At 44.2% G+C, this 20135-nt stretch overlaps 1 protein-coding gene across 2 annotated transcripts in view; it reads left to right on the top strand.

Annotated features, from left to right (window-relative positions):
* PCNX2 (pecanex 2) overlaps window positions 1-20135 on the top strand; it is a 288644-nt gene that overhangs the window by 168115 nt on the left and 100394 nt on the right. For both annotated transcript variants that reach the window (XM_032312937.1, XM_032312936.1), the window contains exon 21: window positions 3111-3288. In XM_032312937.1, the coding sequence (XP_032168828.1) occupies window positions 3111-3288 (178 nt within the window). The remainder of the gene's footprint in view (window positions 1-3110; window positions 3289-20135) is intronic.

Below are 20135 nucleotides of genomic sequence, written 5' to 3'. Positions count from 1 at the left end.
CCTTCCTTGCAGTTCAGACCTGTGGCCATTAGACCAGGGCAAGTCATGACCTTTGGTATTTAAAATCCTAGACTTCAGATCCAGGGCTGAAAATCAGTCTCACTGGATAAATAACACAGATGACAGGAATGTAGCCCTCTTGCACAATGTAGATGGGACCCAACCAGGAGATGTCTCCCCACCCAGAACCATCAATTGCTTTTCCTAGTGACAGGTGTCTCCAGTATGCACAATGTTGGCTGACCCCAGTGACCTCCCAAAACAAAGCCAAGCCTCAATTTCTAGAACAAGGGCTCACGATCAACACCAGAATGGCAAAGAACATAGCAGTGCTATCCCCGGGGTAATGAGCTGAAGGATTTAAAGTCATGGCCTTCCAACATCAGGACTGGGACCCCATGCTAAGCCTGCGAGTTGAGACCCAGCTGTTCTGGCTGTTGGCAGAAGACAGATGCAAGGGCTGGGAGTCAGGCAGAGTCAAATAAACAGTTTGGAGAGAGTCCAGTTTCGAGTAATAATACCCTTTATCCCCTGCAATCTTTTCCCGACCCTTAAATAAGAAAGTAGCATCTTAGCTATGTACCTCCAAATATTCTGAAATCCCACATGATAACAGTATAATTACTCTCCTTAGAGCCTCAAACTGACGATTCCTTTGTATTCCTGAAGCGTCCATCAGAAGACTTAGACAGTAATTTCAAGTGCCCCACTAGACCCTCTGTTCCCAAGCAGGACAGTGGGACCTTCTTTGTCTGTTTCACTTTTTTCAGTATCTAGAAACCTGTTTCCAATAGGGAAACCTTGCCCCCACCCTGGCTGCGTTGAGAACCACTGTACCAGAAAATCAGGTAGCGTGTCTTCAAAAACTGGACTGTTTCTTATTTAACTTTTAATACCAACTCCCTAGTAAGTGGTAGAAGGCTGGGTAGATGGAGCACTGAGTAAGTCGTGGTATCTTTTTAGGTCTGTATATTTCTCAGCCTGATCCAAATGGGGGCTTTGCAGCTGTCCCAGCCCATGTTCACTGGTTGCCACAGAAGCCTTTATTAAACCTTCAGCAGAGCCTACAATCATCTATGAATGACTTTAACTGTAACCATTACTGTTGCAATGTTGCAAAGGCTGTAAACATCAGCCCTTAAGACCTTCCATACTCTTAACCAGTCCTCATTCATAAACATAAAATGAAGGCTTTTCATTTGAACCATGGTTACAGAGAGTTAGAGTTGACCCTCAGTCTAGATTTGGCCTAAATAACCCAGAAAAATCACCACTCCTCCCTAAAATACCAAATACCCCTTATCTTGAGATGGCTTATCATTGGGCTTTGGTATCCCATCCTGATTCTTTTTTTTCCCCCCAAGATTTTATATATCTGAGAGAGAGAGAGAGAGAGAATATGCATAGGCTGAGGGATAAGCGGCAGAGGGAGAGGGAGAAGCGGACTCCCCACTGAGCAGGGAGCTGGACACAAGGTTCGATCTCAGGACCCTGAGATCATGACTTGAGCCAAGGCAGACGCTTCACCAATTGAGCCACCCAGGCCCTCCTCCCACAGGGATTCTTGTACTCTGGGCTGTTGTGAAAAGCAACTAGACCCAAAGTCACATTTTTATATTGTATTTTTGCCAGGGGCATTCGTTGTCCACCGGAAAAGAAAGACAGGTTATGGAGCAGTGTTCAACCTCGCTGTGGGAACCCTGAATGTTTTATGTCAAAGTTGTAGGAAAACATTCCCGCTCAGCCCAAATCTGTGTGTAATCAAGGGCTAGTTTTTCTCAGAGGAGCCGTGAGCAAACCTCACCAGGCATGTCCCGGAGCAGAGTGAAGGCAGTTGCAGCCCCGGCTCTAAAGGCACATGAGATACCACATGGAGGCAGGTGGAATTGCCAGCGTTGTCTTTTTGGCAACAAAAATGTCAATTTTACACCTGTTAGGTGCAAAGGCTTTAAATGCACTTTCTGAACGCCCTCATCCCAAGAAAGGATGATAATGATGCTCATGAAGGTCCAGAGCTAGGATCCTTCCAGCTCAGGGGAGGCATAGCTGCAGGTTTCTGTATTTAGCCAGAGGAAAAAAACCTCTCTCTTCTAAGGGCAATCATTCTCCGGAACACATTCCCATTACTGTCTTTTGAGTTCCCAAGTAGGATTTTATAAGGGGGCGGGCAGGAATGTGCCTAAAAGGGCAAAGCCTCCCTTCAGAAAGGACACAGTTGGTCTGTCGGGCCCTTCTGAGCTGTTCTTGACCTTCCAACCTCAAGGTAGGCAGAATGTTCACTGTTGACCTCGGCACCTACTGGAGCTGTGCGCATAACGCATACTCTCACCAGACTCCTGCGACGGGGACACCCAGGAGTCCAGGCCCCAAAGCAAAGCCCTGGTATCTCTTTACCAGACTCCTTTGGTGAGTTCCTGCACGAAAAAGGTCAGTGCCATGTGGGGGAAAAAGCCGATGAGATCATTTTCAGCAGGGAAAAAAAAAAGTGAGCCCAGAGAGCTTATGTTCACTGGGGGTAATAAATATGATGAAAAATGGGCGCCTGGGTGGCTCAGTGGGTTAAGCCTCTGCCTTTGGCTCAGGTCATGATCTCAGGGTCCTGGGATCGAGCCCCGCATTGGGCTCTCTGCTCAGCGGGGAGCCTGCTTCCTCCTCTCTCTCTTTGCCTGCCTCTCTGCTGACTTGTGATTTCTCTCTCTCTCTTTCTGTCAAATAAATAAATTAATTAAACATTTAAAAAAATAAAAGCGTAACTTGGGTGTCCCACTAGGGTGGGACAACGTACTCTGTTTCTGCTGGCATCCAAGGGAGCCCCGTGCCCTTGTGGAGGACAGGGGACTGCGAAAATCATGGGGCAGAAATTTGCTGCTCCTCGTGCTGTGCTCCAGAGTTCCCCGGGACTGAGTTTCAATCCTTGCTCGGCCCCATGAGACCTCAGACAAGGGACCCAAACTCTGAGACTGTGTTTGGATGACGACAGAGCCCCCTCCCCTGCGCCCCCCTGGCAGTCGCAGCTTGGCACAGTAAATGCTCACGAAACCGTAGCTGGTGCAACTCACCTGAGAGTCCGCAGCAGTCCTTAACCGTGTTCTTTCTTGCCCTTCCGACAGCTGGGACGTCTTCCTGATGATTGTGGCCGGCATGAAGCTGCTGCGGACGTCTTTCTGCAACCCGGCTCCCCAGTTCGTTCACCTGGGCTTCACGGTCATCTTTTTCCATTTTGACTGCAAAGAGATTTCAGAGAGTTTCTTACTGGATTTCTTCATGGTGTCCATCTTATTTAGCAAGGCAAGTGAAATTCTCTGTTTCTTTCATTTTAAAATTTGAAGGGTGTGCTCAGCACAGGCTTTAAGAATTGTAAACGTCTTCTTAAAAAAAAAAATTACGGAACAAAATTAAATTGAATTACATATGCGTGTCACGCTCCTGCTTCCATTTTAGGAACATTTCCCTGTGGAATACGAATATGCTATTTGCCAAAAATCACTAATTAGGAGTTAGCCATTAGTGTTGCTGGAAATTTTGAATTTTTATGATCTTCGTCTCTGTTAACAATCTCATTATAAAACTTCTCTAGACCTCGAAATGCTCTGAATTAAAGATTAACCACCAGATTGAGGTTTTTTTGTTTCAAATCAGCTAGCATTTGAGGTGATGCTTGTGACCCAGTGCCCGAAAGCCAGGTCCCTGGGAATATTTTCATTCTCTTGGCTGGTGTCAAGTCAACATTTCATCTGTGGTCATTGATACTCTGGCAATGAGAAGTCCTAATCACTACTCCAGGGAAATATGTGGGGACGGGGTCTAATGTCCACCATCGTGGGAGGCGGGGCTCAAATCTCCTGGACACTTGCCCAGGTGTATTCTGAGCATCTCACAAAGCCAAGGTTTGCAAACAGACGTGGAAGAGGATTTGGAGCAGCCCTTGGGAAATGAGCCCTGACGCGCTCACTTCACATCTGGCTTCCTCGTGCATTGTTTCCTGTGGCAACTGCAGGTTTCCGCCCTGAGCGTCACTCAACCGACCCCTCCCTGCTTTTGGTTAATACTTTGTAAATTTTAAGGTATTTTTTCCTGCGCTTCATTTCTTTTTTTTTTTTTTTTTTTTTTACCCTTTTTGAATCAGTTCTGTTCATTTTCCTCTTTATTATTTCTCCTTTCCTTCTACCTCTCTCTCTGTTTGTTTTAGGTCACAAAATCTCAGAACTCTCCCATTTCCTAACGATGTCCCATGAGTAATGACCCTCATGCTCCCAGGCACGCGCTGTTCTTCCTAAAACCCTGGCAGAGCACTGAGTTTTCAGCTGCCTGAGTCCCTCCTGGTGTCATTTGTCACTTACTCCGTGTTGTTACTTCCACTGCACACATCGTATTCCAGAACCTTGCTTGGTCCTTTTCCCACGAACATTTTTTCTCTCTTTGTCTGAGTTCTGTTTGGTCTTGATAAATTTATCCCAGTTCTCTCATGGTTCAACTAACAGGCTTCACATTCTGTTTTCTTCCATTATGTATGAATTCCCTTTATCTCACATAATAATTGGGAAACGATATCCTGTGATTTTTAAAGCATTTATGAAGTTCTTCTAAATAATTTTACCACTCACAGGGTAAGAGTTTATTATCAGATGCCAAATGGGTCTGGATTTATTGAATTCCTGACGGGCATTATTTAATATTTTGACGTGGTGGTATTTTTGGCCCTTTCTGAACCTCAGTTTCTGATAAAATTGAAAAATAAGGTTGGCACTCTCACCTGGGTGTTGCGAGGAGTAATTAATACAACTCTGAAACAAGTCTTTAAGTAGAACGTGCTTTCCAAATCCCAGGCAGAGTTTGTAGAGCTGTTGTAAGCCGTGAAAGAGAAGTTACACAGTGTTTGGTGTGGGAAGGGGTGTGGCAGTTTTTCTGCAATGAACTCCATCTAAGTGTCGTCCTGTAAAGTGAGAGGCCCCCGTGATCAGAACTGTGGCAGAGAGGAGGGAGGGTCTTCCTGTAAGATTCAGAAGAGCGTGGTTTCCAAGGGATTGTACATTTGCTGCAGGAGGAGTGATTTTCGTTTCCCTGACCATGGGTGGCCTTTCTCGGCTGACATCTGCCGCTGTCCTGTGCGTGGTGGGGAGGGTGGGACCTGGGACCTGACAGGACGCAGTCTGAAACTAAACCCGGACAAACTTAGTTGCCACTGGCATTTGACTTTCACCTGCTGTAATCTTTTTGAAGGACCGGTTCCAACACTAATAATTTCAGACACAGCTCTAGTAGCCGCATTCCTGTTCTCTCTAGTTGAGGGAGGATTAGCCTGTATAATCTGAATAGTTTGTTAGGTCAGGGATAAGAACAAAAGCAAGAAACATCAGTGTATGATTTAGTGAGTTAGTCTTGACACATCCCTAACTCCCTCTGATGCCTGCTCAGTGTCGATCTTGAGAGAGCTGGGAACAGTGCATGTACTGGAATGAGAAACAATAAAAATATGCAGTTAAAGAGAAAGCATTTGAGATCTTCCTGGGGGAAAAAAAAAAGGTAACAGAAATTAGTGACATAAGACGTTGGAGGCAATGAGAAGACGCACAGTTAATATTTCCTGTAAATATTCTTCCTGCAAATCCCAGCTAATGTTTCCTGTCCTTTCTCATCATTTAAATAGACCTTTTAAAAAGTTGTGTCTATTAATACGTTTCCTAGAAACCCCATATATTGTTCTTACTGGCCATAGGGCTCCCCAGGGCTCTTCACTACATGGTATGAAATTTCATTTGTCCCACAGGCTCATCAAAGCCCCACTGGTTATATGTCGTCCCATCATTTGGTGCAGATATCTCTACCCTTTTGTCCAGCCCTGCTCCCATTCTGCTAAACTGAGAGGCACTGTTAGCTGGACAGCCCCCGCCCCCCGCAGGAGAGCTGCACAATTAATGAAGACACACAGAAAGGGCATCCAGCTCCTTCAGAAGCTGCCGGAATAGGGGACTCATTATTGTTAGAAGTCGGTGGCCCCTAATCCTTCAGTCATGATGAGTTGAAAGAAAGGGGAGGCCAGGTTAGAGGGATGTCATCTCCAGAGTGAGATCACAGCACCAGGAAGCCACAGAATGAAATAGGTGGCTTCCAGAGGGCCCGCTGCCCGGTGCTCTGCTTCGCTGAGCTCCCGAGTCCCTGGAGATCCGAAGCTGGATGTTGGCTCTTCTCCGCAGCCAGACCTCATGGAAAATGGGACCTAATGAGTTCCAGGGCCAGAGCCCAATGGGAAAGAAATTAGCATGGACTAGAAGGGAGAGACATTCACCGTGGTGGTGTCCTGGGCTCCCCCTCGCCTTCCCTGGAGGTCCCATCCGGAGCTGCGTGAATTCGGGGCACACGTCCTTTGGGAAGTCAGGCTGTCCTTCCCCACTTCCTCATTTTCCCAGTCCTTTCCTTCTTTTCGTTCTGTGCCACCGGTCAGCCTTCTCTTTCAGGAATTAACTACTGTAATTAATCTATCACGTTTCCAGTGTGTCTTGGTCCAGGGTGGTGGGGAGGGAGGGGGGGCGCATGCTCCAGGTACAGACAGGAACAAAGACGACAAAACTGCTTTCATGCTCTCCCACTGGTTTTGAAAAAGTTCCTAGAAACCATCCTGCCTTGACGTTTTTAGGGATGCTTAGTTGTAGAAACAGGACTTGAAAAAAATCCTGCCAGAGGATAATTCTGCCAGCCTTTCCAGAATGCATTAAGTATGAAATCCTACAAGCCACTGGTGCCACATACTAGCTCTCAGACCACCTAGCAGATGATCAGTGCTGGGTGAAGCTGTTTTTCTACAAAGCTCTAGAAATAATCACAGCCGAGCCAGGGTGTGCAGCTAATGTCAGGATGACTGTGATTAGCATTCAGACGGTTTGAAATCAGAGTTTCGAAATGGCATTTTCCTTATTTGCTGTATGGAGGTAGGAAATCCTGCATTAAAAACTGAACCTCTTGTTTGGGGATATACGCTTTTACAGAGGCATTTTTTCAAAATAGTTTATCCAATAAAATAATTGTTCATTTAATTAGCATCCCTTAAGCGCCAGACATTGTACTAGACCCAAAGATTACTAATGATTTGAATGATAGCCCGTCCTCACTTGGTGCTTTCCACGCACTTGACACGTCATTGACACGTTTAATCCTCATCGCGGCTCCGCGGTCTGAGGCTTTTCTGGGTACAGATGAGGAAAGAGACGGACAGAATTTAAGTTACTTGCTCGAAGATCTCACAGTTCAAAAATTGTAGCACAGGATTCTTCTCTGAGGCTGTCCTTTGTGACTGTGCCTTCTGCACTTGGGGACTCTAGAAAGAAGGCACAAAGATAAGGAGATAATTACAATAAAATGTGATAGGGCGCCCGTGTGGCTCAGTGGGTTAAGCCTCTGACTTTGGCTCAGGTCCTGATCTCAGGGTCCTGGGATCAAACCCTGCATTGGGCTCCTTGCTCAGTGGGGAGTCTGCTTCTCCTTCTGTCCCTCCGCCTCCCCCCAACTCCCCCACCCCCGCTCCTGCTCTCTGTTTTGATCTGTCTCACTCTCTTTCTTGAATAAATAAAAAAAAGTAATAACAAAGTATGCTAAGGAAGGTGACCATGGCAGAGGACTTCAAGAGGGCACAGAAAAATGGTGCCCAGCCCCACCCTGGAGAATCCGAAACAATGATGCTTATTACCTGGAGCTTTGAAGAGGGAGGGAGTGGGTCAGGCAAGGAAACCAGGGAAAAGTGAGCTCTGCCAGGGGAACAGCATGTGCAGAGTCACCGAAGCAAGAGAGTTGGGCATGTTCTGGAACCACAAGACCCTTGGCAAGCGTGAACCCTTGGGGGAGAGAGTAGGGAGGGCTGAAGCAGCAGGTTAAGAAGTCAGATCGTAAAGTGCTGAGCAGGCTGTGCATCTGGGTTTGGACTTCATTCCTTCTTTAGCGGAAGGTTGTTAAGTGAGGAGTAACAGGCTCAGACGCATTTTAGGAACATCTCTGTGGGAGCTGGAGTCTTGGGAACTGGGTAGGACAGGATCATGCTCGTGCAGGTAATGACAGCGGGAACTGCAGCTGCAGAAGTGAGACAGAGAAGGGACAGTCCCAGCAGGAGTCTGGGAGGCGGGGCTGGTCAATTTAGTGACCATTGGGACATAAGGAAGTGGACTGTGGGAGGAGGAGCCACACCTGGGAGCTCTCGGATCGCTCCTCTCTAATTAGTGCTGCCACTAACAAGGGGGTGGGGCAGAGACAATGGCGGGAGAAGAACATAGGCTCTCGATGTGCTGAATTGTGGAATGAGAAGCAATGAGGACACGAAGTAATGACCTTGGGAACGGGGTTTGTTACCATTTAAATATTTTAATTTGTGTAAGTAATGCATTAAGATATGCTCATTATAATAAAACTAGAAAAACAGTGGGGAAGTCAAAGAATGTCTACCTTATACACAGTCTTCACTTCTTACCCTCTCCTGTCCCTAATGATAACCATGGTAAACATTTCAGAATAATTCCTTCCATTCTGTTTTCCTGCAAATTCTCACACACACACACACACATTTCAATAGGATCATTCTTTACACATTTTTAACTTCCCTTTGTTGCTTAAAAATATATTTTGGAGAACTTGCATGACAATACATCTAATGTGGCCTCCTCCTTTCGATGCCTGCGTATCATAATTTGATGAGCTATTCCCCTACTGATAAACATTTAGTTCATTTATAGATTTTTTTTCCCCCTGTGGTAGTTGGGACTTCTATATTCATGAACTCCAGAAATCTACACGGCTTAATGAAAAAAGGGATTTTGATAGCTCACATAACTGATTGAATGATCCGAGGCTTTAATCATGGCACTGAAATTCTGTTTTTATTTCTCCTTGGCATCCACATGCTGGCTGTCCTTCTCTCCTCTGTTGGCTTCATCCGTAGGCTGGCTCTGTCCACATGGTCTAATCATGGTCACTAGTAGTTCTAGATGTACAGCGTCCTCACACTCGGTAATCCCAGAAAGTAGAGAAGGCGTCTTTGCTAATAACCAGTCAATGTTCTCGGGGTGAGTCTCATTGACTCCCTTGGTGTCATGTGCTCATTCATGAACCAAGGATGATGGCCAGAGGTATGTGTGTCCTCTAGTTAATGAAGCCTAGACTTTCTGTCCCTCCTTGAGTCCTAACCAGACTTGGTCTAAGAGTCAGGGAGGGAAGAAAGGCTAGACAAGAAGTACCTGATGCTATTGCATCCAACCACACAATGATCAAAACTAACATCCCGGTGTAAGAAAACACAAGAGTGTCTCAGAAACATGGATTCCGTGATGGGAATTGCTGGGTGGATAGTCTCAATAGAGAATCCTTGGAAAAGATTTACATCCCTTCCAGCAGGAAGGACCAGCGTGCATGTATGTATATACATACGTATTTATTTACTTTTAAAGATTTTACTTATTTGATGCAGAGAAAAAGCACAAGCAGGGGGAACAGCAGGCAGAGGGAGAGGGAGAAGCAGGCTCCTCGCTGAGAAGGGAACCCAATGCGGGGCTCTATCCCAGGACCCTGGGGTCATGACCTGAGCTGGAGGCAGGTGTTTAACCAACTGAGCCACCCAGGTGCACCAAGGGATGATGAGTATTTAAGAAAGAGGTAGGAGGAGGGACTCTTGAAACAAGATAAAATACAACAGAATGGTAAGCAAGTAGGAAATGGGACGTGTCAAGTTTTATTGATTGTTTTCATAACTCTGGAATCTTCAGCAAGGTCATCTCACAGTTTCCTCTCTGCTAGACAAGACTGACTCCTATAATAACATCAGCCCATAAGGCCTGGAGCATTCTTTATACCCTGCGATGTCCTGTCTTCAAGGAAATGAAGTCTGTTGTGATAAAACTTTTCAAATCCTCTGCAGCTTTCTGTAGGAAATCTATCTGGATCACCTACAAGATCCTGGATATCATTTAAAAGTATAGACAAGGAGAAAATGGTGAGAAGAAAAAGAGAAGGGAATGAGTGGGAAGAAATTTACAGTCCAGTAGAACCTTTAAATTCAAATAAAGTTGGCAGGTGGTTGGTTGGCTAACTGAAAATCTTAAGCAGCAAATTGTAATAAATGATACCTACATGGCTCTCTGGTAATTTTATAATAGCATAAAACTTACGTGTGAACTCTTATTACCAGTGTTTTTTTTTTTTTTTTAAAGATTTTATTTATTTATTTGACAGAGAGAAATCACAAGTAGATGGAGAGGCAGGCAGAGAGAGAGAGAGAGGGAAGCAGGCTCCCCGCCGAGCAGAGAGCCCGATGCGGGACTCGATCCCAGGACCCTGAGATCATGACCTGAGCCGAAGGCAGCGGCTTAACCCACTGAGCCACCCAGGCGCCCACTTATTACCAGTGTTTTGAAGACTTTTCTTTAAGCGAGAATCTAAGAATGAGAACTCTCTGGTCTTATTCCATGAGCCATGCCCAGTATGTGGCTTCTAGGGTGTTCCATTTCCATTTCTGATTTTTAAAATTCTACTTACAACGAGAAGGGAAAGTTACCTGTGAAACAGTCTGAGAACAGTTCACATTTTCTTTGTTCCCAGATCTCTTCTCATTTCATACCTAAGTCTGCCACAGTATTTTTAGCGATGTCTTCCTCACGTTGTCAGCGTTCAACTTGGCTGTAATAGAAACCCCAGTCTTCCGTCTGTACTCACAGCGTTTGTACTCACACGGAATCAGCTTATACAATATTTAATTGAGTAAAAATCCATTATGCCAACAGGTAAAACTGATGTAGACAGCATAACACCTCCTGCTAAGCATTCAGCTCAATGGTGGGATTGATCAGGAGTGTAATAAAAAGGAATTAAAAATATCTTACTGGCCTAAAAACAAACATTACTGGCCTTCAGTGTTCTGTGGGTTGTGGGATTCATCAGTAAGTTTTACAGTGCAGATGTAAATATCAATCAGTCTGAAAGTTATTTAGGTGGATCTTATTTATTATTTATTTGAGAGAGAGTGAGCAAACACATGCACACGCATGTTGGGGGGAGGGGCAGAGGAAGAGGGAGAGAGAATCTTAAGTAGGTTCCATGTCCAGCACAGAGCCCAACATGGGACTTGATCTCATGACCCTGAGATCGCAACCCTGAGATCATGACCTGAGGCAAAACCAGGAGTTGGATACTTAACCCACATTGCCAACCAGGCACCCCAATTAGGTGGATATTTAAAAGAAAGTGTCCTTTGATAAGATAAGTAGGGGGGAGTTATATTTGCATGTTATCAGTGTTCTGGGAGGTGCTGTGCCCAGACTGAAGGAAGGGGGCATGCAGGATCTCATCACACGGCATGGAGGATTTGATTCAGCAACTATTATGTACCACCTATTAGGTATGCTGCCTAAGGAACAGAGGTGCTTTGGCAGAAATGCCCTTGTAGAGACAGAATATCTACATACAGCAAGGAGTTAAGGTTCCTACTCAAGCACTCTAAAATTCTGATTGCTCAGAGATCAGCCTTTGGAAACACACCCAGCACCTTTCAGTTTTCTCCGCCTGCTGCTGCCTCCACTTTGGTGCAAGCGTCCCCACCCCCCACCGTGTTCCGGCTGTAGCCTTCCAACAGACCTTCCTGCCTCTGTCCCCACTGCCTCGGCCTGTTCTCAGCAGAGGGCATCAGAGGAGTTTGTTTTATGTCAACTTATTTCAGAAATTTTAGATTCGTGGAGAAGATGTAAAGATAGTACAGAGTTCCCACACACCCCATGCTCTGTTTCCCCTATTACTCACATTTTATGTTGGTATACTACATTTGTCCCAGGTGAGGTACCAAAGTTGATCTGTTACTATCAACGGAAGTCCGTACTTCATCACATTTCCTGAGTTTTTCTATGTCCCTTGTCAGTTCCACCCAGAGTATCTTACTGCCTTTAGTTGCCTTGTCTCCGTAGGCCCCTCTCGGCAGTGGAATGCTTGTTTTTGAAGTTAGCAGTTTTGAGGCATATCGGGCAGGTATTTTGTAAGATCTCTCTCTGGTACAGTTGGTGGGATGCTTTTCTGTTGATAAGACTGGAGTGACAGCTTTGGGGAAGGAGGATGGCGAGGTACGAGGCCATTCTCATCACATCGTTTCAAGGATTTATGCTAGGAGCATGCCTTATCCCTGGTGATGTCGACCTTCATCGCCTGGCCGAGGTTTTTCCACTGTGAAGTTGCCCTTTTGTGAATCTTTCTAGATTGTATTCTTTGGAGGAAAAAGCACTATGTGTGGTCCACACTTGAAGAGTAGGAAGTTATGTGCTACTTCCTTGATGGGAACGGAAGCAATAATAAATTATTTGATTTATTTTGAAAATTATTTTATTTTTCTGCGTAAGAGATTTGTCTATCTGTCATCTGTCTACCTAGTTTTTATATCAGTGTGGATTCATATATATTTATTTCTCATGTTGGTTAATAATACAATATTACTTTACTCATCTTGTTGCTCCTTTTGTTCTTTGAAGCTCTTTTGCGTCCCTTTGACATAGCACCATTCCTGTGTGTGTGTTTGTGTGTGTGTATGTGTGTGTGTTTTAACAGTTTCTTACCTACTGGCACTATAAGATGTTCTAGGTGTGTCTTGCATATTTCCTGCCCCAGTCCTAAAATCTTCCATTTCTCCAAGGGAGTCCTTCTTCCTTTTATTAGAGAATGGTATTTAGAAACCAAAATCTGGACTCGAGGTGTGTCCTTGATCCTTGAGTGTCATTGATTCCAGGCACTCTCAGCCAATAGAGCCAGGAAATATGTGTGTGTATACTCATATATATACACACATCTAGAGATAACCCTGTATGTAACCCCTTGTACCTACATTAAGCTAAACATGAGTGTGTACTGGTATCTCCAGATCGAATCTATGACCAAAGGGATCATTCTGGCCAGGTTCCCTGGCTTACTGTTACTTCCCATTGCATCAGCGAGAAACCTGGCCTCTGTCGTCTGTCATCCGTTTACTTAACTGTTCACTTCTAGTGTGCCTGTGTATTAGTTTCAAAATGGCTAAGCTGCATCCCACGGGAAACAGCCTTATCACCTAGAACACAGTGCTTGTGGGCAGTGCTGTTCCTTTTTGCCTTTAGTCTTCCGGATTCCACTCATTTTCAGAGTCACTTGAGTCAGCACCTTCTACCTCCACCTCCCTTAGTGAGGTTGTTTCCTTTATTTGTAAAACAGCTACATTGCATTCCACGTGGGGGCCCCCAGTCTCCTAGATGATTTTTTTTTTTTTTTTAAGATTCTATCTATCTATTTGACAGAGATCACAAGTAGGCAGAGAGGCAGGCAGAGAAAGGGGTGGAAGCAGGCTCCTTGCTGAGCAGAGAGCCCAATGCGGGGCTCGATCCCAGGACCTTGGGATCATGACCTGAGCTGAAGGCAGAGGCTTTAACCCACTGAGCCACCCAGGCGCCCCTCCTAGATGATATTTTTAAAAATTTGCATACGTTACATTTTCTCACATTATACATTTCTGTGGAATTTAACAAATGTATAGTCGCATGCATACATTATTAGAGTATCTTACAAAATAGTTCAATTGCCCTAAAAAATTTCCCCTGCTTCAATTATTCAGTCCTTCCTCCCCTTCCCCAAACTCTGGCAACCAGTGTTGTATTTATTTACCCCTGCTTTCGTTTTGCCTGTTCCAACATGTCATGTAATTGGAATCATACACCTTTTTGGATGGGTTTCTTCCACTTAGCAGTATACATTACTGATTTTATCTGTGTCTTTGCATGGCTCTGGCTTGACAGCTCATCCATTTTTAACACTGAATAGTATTCCATTGTGTTTATCCATTCACTTATTGAAAGAAATCATGGTCATTGCTCGTTTTTGATGATTATGAATAAAGCTGCTATGAACATTTGTCTTCAGGTCTTGTGTAGACAGAATTTTCTATTAGGTGGGATAAATACCTGATTGCTAAATGGTATAAAAGCAAGTTTAGCTTTGTATAACACCACCAAATTATCTTCCAAAGTGCTGTCTGTTGTTCTGCATTGTTGCCACAAGGTTCCTGTTGTTCCTTCACCTCACCAAAATTTTTTGGATTTTAGCAATTCAGCAATTTAACAATTAGGAATTTAGCAATTCTAGTAGATATTTACAGTGCTCTCTCATTTTAATTTTCATTTCCCTAAAGACATGCTGACTATATATCTTCTCTATTGAAGCGTCCAGATTTTTTTTGCCCATTTTTAAATTGGTTTATTTTCTATTGCTAAGAGTTCTTTGCATACTGTGGATACAAGTCCTTTATTATTTACATGCTTTCTGGGCTTGTCTTTTAATTCTACTAATAGTGTGTTTTTCAGATCTGTCGTGTTCAGCTGGAATAGAGAGGTTATTTATTAAATTTTTCTGTCCTACTAGGCTTCCTGTTTTCTGGTCATTCAATTAGAGAAAGCAGAATTTGTTTTTATTTTTATTTTGGATTTTTTTGTCTATGCTTCTTGCCATTTCCAAGTTGCTGGCTTGCTGAAGTCTAACTCTGTGAAATACATGGTCAAAAGAAAATCCAGGAAACTCACTACCATTGTTTTCCCCAGATCCTGGGGTCTTTAGCTTATCTCCCCTTTTCTCTCCAATGTCCAGAATCTTCTTAGGTTCATTTAATAAAACATTTCTAACATTTTCAGTTATATTTAACTGAAATATAATGGAAAGATGTGTTCTTCCTATTCTCTAAAGTAGAAGCCTACAATGTATATTTTAAGCTACTCTAAATCCATCATCAAAAAGCGCTATGCTGCTTCATTTTCTAACCCAGATACCTTTTATCAGAGTATTTTCAATTTCTCCCTGTATTCCTCTGATATGGAAGTTACTAATTTATTTATTCATATTTTAAAATCACCCAGTACATTATTCCTATTATTTCTTTAAACAAAAAGTCATATTTCATATCAATTGAAAATTAGAATAATAAATATTTTCTTTTACCTTCACTTATTCTTTTCTGATCTTCTTTCTTTATATAGATTTAAGTTTCTGACCCATATCATTTTCCTTCAGCATGAAGAACTTTGAACATTTCTTGCAGGGAAGGTCACCTAGTAATGGATTTCCTCAGTTTTTTTCTACAAAATCTTAATTTTCTTTCCCCTTCAATTTTAGAAAACAATTTTGTAGGCTGAAGAGTTCCAGGTTGGCAGGATTTTTTTCATCAACACTCTAATAAAGAGTTCACTCCACTTTCTCCATGCTTGCATAATTTCTAATGAGAAATCTGCTTCAATTTCTTTGTTCTTCTATAGGCAAGGTGTTTTTTCCTTCGGAGTTTCAAGATTTTCCTCTTTTTTGGCTTTCTGAAGCTTAGGGGTGTGTGTGTGTGTGTGTGTGTGTGTGTGTTCAGTCTTGCTTGGTACTCTCAGTTTCCTGGGTTTGTGTTTTTCCATGTCTGTCATTAATTTCAAAAGTTCTTGGCTGTTATTTAAATACAGATTCTGCTCTTTCTTCTTTCTCTGGTGTTACATTTATGCATATGTTACAACTTTCCTTACTGTCCTGTAGTTCTTGGATATTTTTGTTTCTTTTTTTTTTTTTTTTCTGTTCCCATTTCAGTTAGAAATCTTTATATCGACATATCTTCAAACTCACTGATTTTTTTGCTTGACCATGTCCTGTCTCTTGATGAGCCCAGTAAAGGCGTTCCTTGTTACTGTTACAGTGTTTTTATTTCTAACATTTTCTTTTGACCCTTTCTTAAAGTTTCCATTTCTTTGCTTACATTACACATCTGTTCTTGCATGCTACCTGCTTTTCAAATGAAGTTACAGGCATATTAATCATAGTTATTTTTGATTCCCTGTGTGGTCATTCCAACACCCGTGTCCTATCTGAGTTTGGTTCTGGTGCTTGCTTTGCCTCTCCAGACTGTTTCTCTTTGCCTTTGGGCACACCCTTAATTTTTTTGTTGAAATCAGGACATGTTGTATGTATGTATATGTACAACATATACATACATATGTTGTATGTATGTATGTAATAGAAACTGAGGAGACTAGGTCTTCAGTGTGAGCATTTCTGTTAGTCTGATTAGAAGAGGGACTGTGTTTAATGTCTGCTCTAACTATAGGTCCCAGAGGCTTCAAGTTTTTCTAGTGTCCTTGTTTCTGTCTCCTCTTGATTTTTGGCTTCCCTAAAAACTCCTCCTCAGAGAGAGTTGTGTCTGTAACACTAGCTGTATCCTAGTGTTACTATTACTGGATCTTTGTTGGTGCACTGGTAAGGCATGGGGTAGGAGCAATGGTCTGTTATTTTCCAGTTAAATCTTAGTCTTTTATTGGGCCTGTGTGTCAGGACTGGGATCTTCATAAGTGTTTTCAGAATGGTATAGCTTTTTTCTCCCCATGCACTCTACTCCCTTTGCTGGGAGTAGCATTCTTGCTCTGTTTCCTTAAAGCCATGGCTCTGTTACCGTTTTTTCCTTGTTTAGGTGGGGTAAGCTAGAAGGGGAGGAATTCTCTTCCCCTAGCCAAAATAAGGCTCAGGCAAAGCTCTTCACACTTCGTGGTGGGCCACTGGGTTTCACAGTGGTTAATTTCCGCCCCCCTTCCAGGCCCGTGGGGAGATCTCTCTTGGCTCTTCACCATGAGAAATGGCTGGGGTTTCTAGGGTATGGAAGTGTGGAGGGCCCCTTAAGACTGTGGTGCCCAGGGGCTTCTAAATTTTGTGCTACTCCACACTCAGCCTCTAAGAGTTTGCTAGAATAACTGTTTAGGTGTCCCTACCAGTTCATGGCTTCAGCAGCTTCTGCCCCATATGAGCAGGTCGCATTGAGCCTTCCAGAGAGACAGCTCTCGCTGGGACGTCAGTTGTCTGATAGCTCTAAGAAATATTGATACTCTGTCCATTTTGCTTTTTCTTGTTGCAAAAGTGGAAATAACACCTCTCCATATTTTTTCATGGTGGAGCTAAAACTAGAAGTCCCTCGAGTGTTTCTTCTAAAACACAAACTGGATCTTGCCCCTGCTGAGAAGTCTGACACGGCTCCCCGTTTCACAGAGAGCAAAGGTCAGGTCCCTTCCACAGACCCACTGGCCGACACCAGCTGCGTCCCCTTCGCTGTCCTCGCCTGTCGTCTTCTCTTCCTGTTTACCCCAGCTCTCTTTCGCATGCCTCCACAGGAATGGTGCGAAGCAGGCCCTCATGTAGGGCCTCTTGCTCTGGCTCTCGCTTCAGCCTAAAAATGCTTCTCCCCACATGTCCCCTGGACTCCCCCCCGTCAGCTCCTTCCTGGCTGGGCTGGGATTTCCCCTGCTCGAATCAGACCTACCCTGACTACTGACAGCATTCACCACCTCTGAACATGCTCCCTCACTGACTGACTTACGCTTTTAGTGTCCCTTCCGCTACAATGTAAATTCCACGAGCGTGAAAAATCTTTGCCTGTTTTGTGTACCGATGTGTCCCAATTTCCAGATCAGGGCCAAGCGCACAGGAGTGAGCTGTAAACCTCTGTGTGATGCTGAATGTTTCTCCCGTGCACTGGCTACTGGGTAATTTAGCCAAAGTCCCTCTCTCTGCGGGTGACTTGAACTCGGTCCCACTCTGCCCAAGGACAGGAGTACAGAACGGTTTGTAGGAGGTTGATAAAGCCACCTCAGAAACACATCCACCTCCCAGGCTCTCAGGGATCCATGGTCACTTGTTACCACTTGGGACGGTGCAGGAGAAAAATTTCACAAGCCATGCACTGCATCTAGAAACAGAATACGGCCCAAGGTGCTCGTGTTCCCAAAGCGACTGGAAACTCGTCAAATGGTGGGACCATGGGTATGCTTATTTGTTTCCTGCTTCCTGCAACATCTAACAAAATGCCCGGTCAGAGTGATCACTCAACACGTATAAATGGAAATCAGTTGAGAGCTGAGAGTTGGGAAAACTGTTTTTTTTGAAAAATGAAGTCTCAGCTTGGATGTGGTGATTGGATGACATTTTATTATTCTAGGGAGATGATGATTCACAGAGCAGAGGCTGGGGGGTATGAGGAAGGAGGGCAGGTTTTAGACTGAGCATGTGGGTCACGTAGAGTTCTCTCCTCAGGCTTTTCATGGTGTGTGTTTTTATTTTTTTGGCTTCCTGTAAATCTGTTGAGCTGAACACATGGCCAGCAGGACTGGCTTCTCTGCTGTCAGGGGTTTGCTTTGTGCTCTTGAGTCAGCTGAGCACCTCTTGCAAAGTGGGGGGTAAATCACAACCCAGCTATACTGTAGATCTCTCTCAGGGGTGACAAGCTGTTGTTATCCAACTGGCCAGCTCTTAACTGTGTCATGTCACAGCTGGGAGGTACCTGAACAGTCCCAGACATCCTTTAGTTGAGATTTATAGCCTAACACATCAACTTTCTTGTCTTCCCCTCCCCAGTACATCACCCACACATCAAAGGGACGAGTTTCCCTTAACTCAAACCATGCAAGTTACTATAATTTATTTCTGGGGAAGGGATGTAGGGCTGAAATGGATGCTAGCAGCAACTCAACCTCTACCTTCAAAGTAAGGATCGGTTTTTCCTCCCTCTTTGGGGCCTCAAGCCTGGTATGCACAAGTCACACCTTTTTTTCCCCTTCAGGCTTCTTATAATCTCCCATAAAAGTATACTATAAAAAAATACATGGACTTAATAATGTTCAAAGATCTGTATAGCTAAGTGCATCCCTGTTAATGTGTTAAAGAAGTATTTACAGGCTCCCATTTTTTTATTGTATTTTTTATTTATTTATTTTTGCGAGAGAGAGGTTGGGGGGAAAACGATAGGGAGAGGATCAGAGGGAGAAGCAGACTCCCCACTAAGCAGGGAGACCGAGGTGGGACTCAGTCCTGGGACACTGGAATCATAACCTGAGCCAAAGGCAGTTGCTTAACAGACTGAGCCACCCAGGTGTCCGCTCCCATTTTGTTTTTCTCTCTCTTTTTTTAAGTCCACAGTTTTCTCTCCTGAAGGAGGCTGCTCGCCGGCCCAGTGTTGCCGTCCTCCCATCAGGGCAGTGGTGATGTGCCTTCATTAAGCCAGAGCACTGAAGAGCCACTGCTGGTCAGTCTTCACAGGAATGGCGAAAGGATGTGTGTCCAGGGCACACAAAACCTATGAGAGCGGCTTCAGAGAATTCAGGAGCAGTGACAGTGCTGGACTCTCCTCACTGAAAAAAAATTTTTTTTTAAAGATTTTGTTTATTTGACAGACAGAGGTCACAAGGAGGCAGAGAGGCAGGCAGAGAGAGAGGGGGAAGCAGCCTCCCTGCTGAGCAGACAGCCTGATGCGGGGCTCGATCCTGGGACCCTGGGATCATGACCTGAGCCAAAGGCAGAGGTTTTAACCCACTGAGCCACCCAGGTACCTCTGAAAGAATTTTGAAAACCTCTCCTACTCAGCAGTTGGGAGTGCCCTCCTTAAAATGCTTCCCAAAGGGAGAACTTAATTTGGTTGCATCAGGCAGTATTTTCCTTACAGGGCTAAGCACAGGCATTTGCCATCCTCTCCCGTGGGAGGCTCCTGGTGCTACATATGTAAATATATGAATCCACAGATTCCAAATCGTGTCTTTTAACAGGCTCCCCTATTTAGGACAAGAACTTTGAGATCACAGACTTTCCCATTCTTTCTGTCCTTAACCTATCAATTTTGGAAATGCTTTGATGGACCAGCCCACAGGGCTTCTGTCTAAAGAAAGGGTATTGATCATTCTGAGATGGCTGCTATGTAGGTCTACAACCTCCAGCGGGGGAAAGAGAGCAGATAGCACGCAGAAGGAAAACCTGTGGGTGTTGCCAGGATCTGGCATGTAATAAGAAGCTCGAAGCAACAAGAACATTTCCACTAAACCCATGCCTGCTATAGCTATTGGGTCATATCTCTTGACGAGTTGGGAAATCACCTGAAGCTTTCATTCATGCACCATTTTATTTTCTGGAAAACACTGCACTTATGTCCACTGTGTGCCTGCCTGTACTGCTTATTGGCTAGAAGATAAGTGTACAACTATAAATAAGACCCAGGGCCTGCTGCTGCTAAGCATGTCCTCAGTGGGGGACAAAGGAGATAAAAACATATAAAAAGTACTTAAAATAAAGATTTTATTTATTTTTTTGACAGAGAGAGTACGAGTAGGGGT

Source organism: Mustela erminea, chromosome 14 (assembly GCF_009829155.1).
Source record: "Mustela erminea isolate mMusErm1 chromosome 14, mMusErm1.Pri, whole genome shotgun sequence".
Taxonomy (NCBI): Eukaryota; Metazoa; Chordata; class Mammalia; order Carnivora; family Mustelidae; genus Mustela; species Mustela erminea.
The sequence above is the reverse complement of the archived record's forward strand: the minus strand, read 5'-3'. Positions and strand labels throughout refer to the sequence as shown.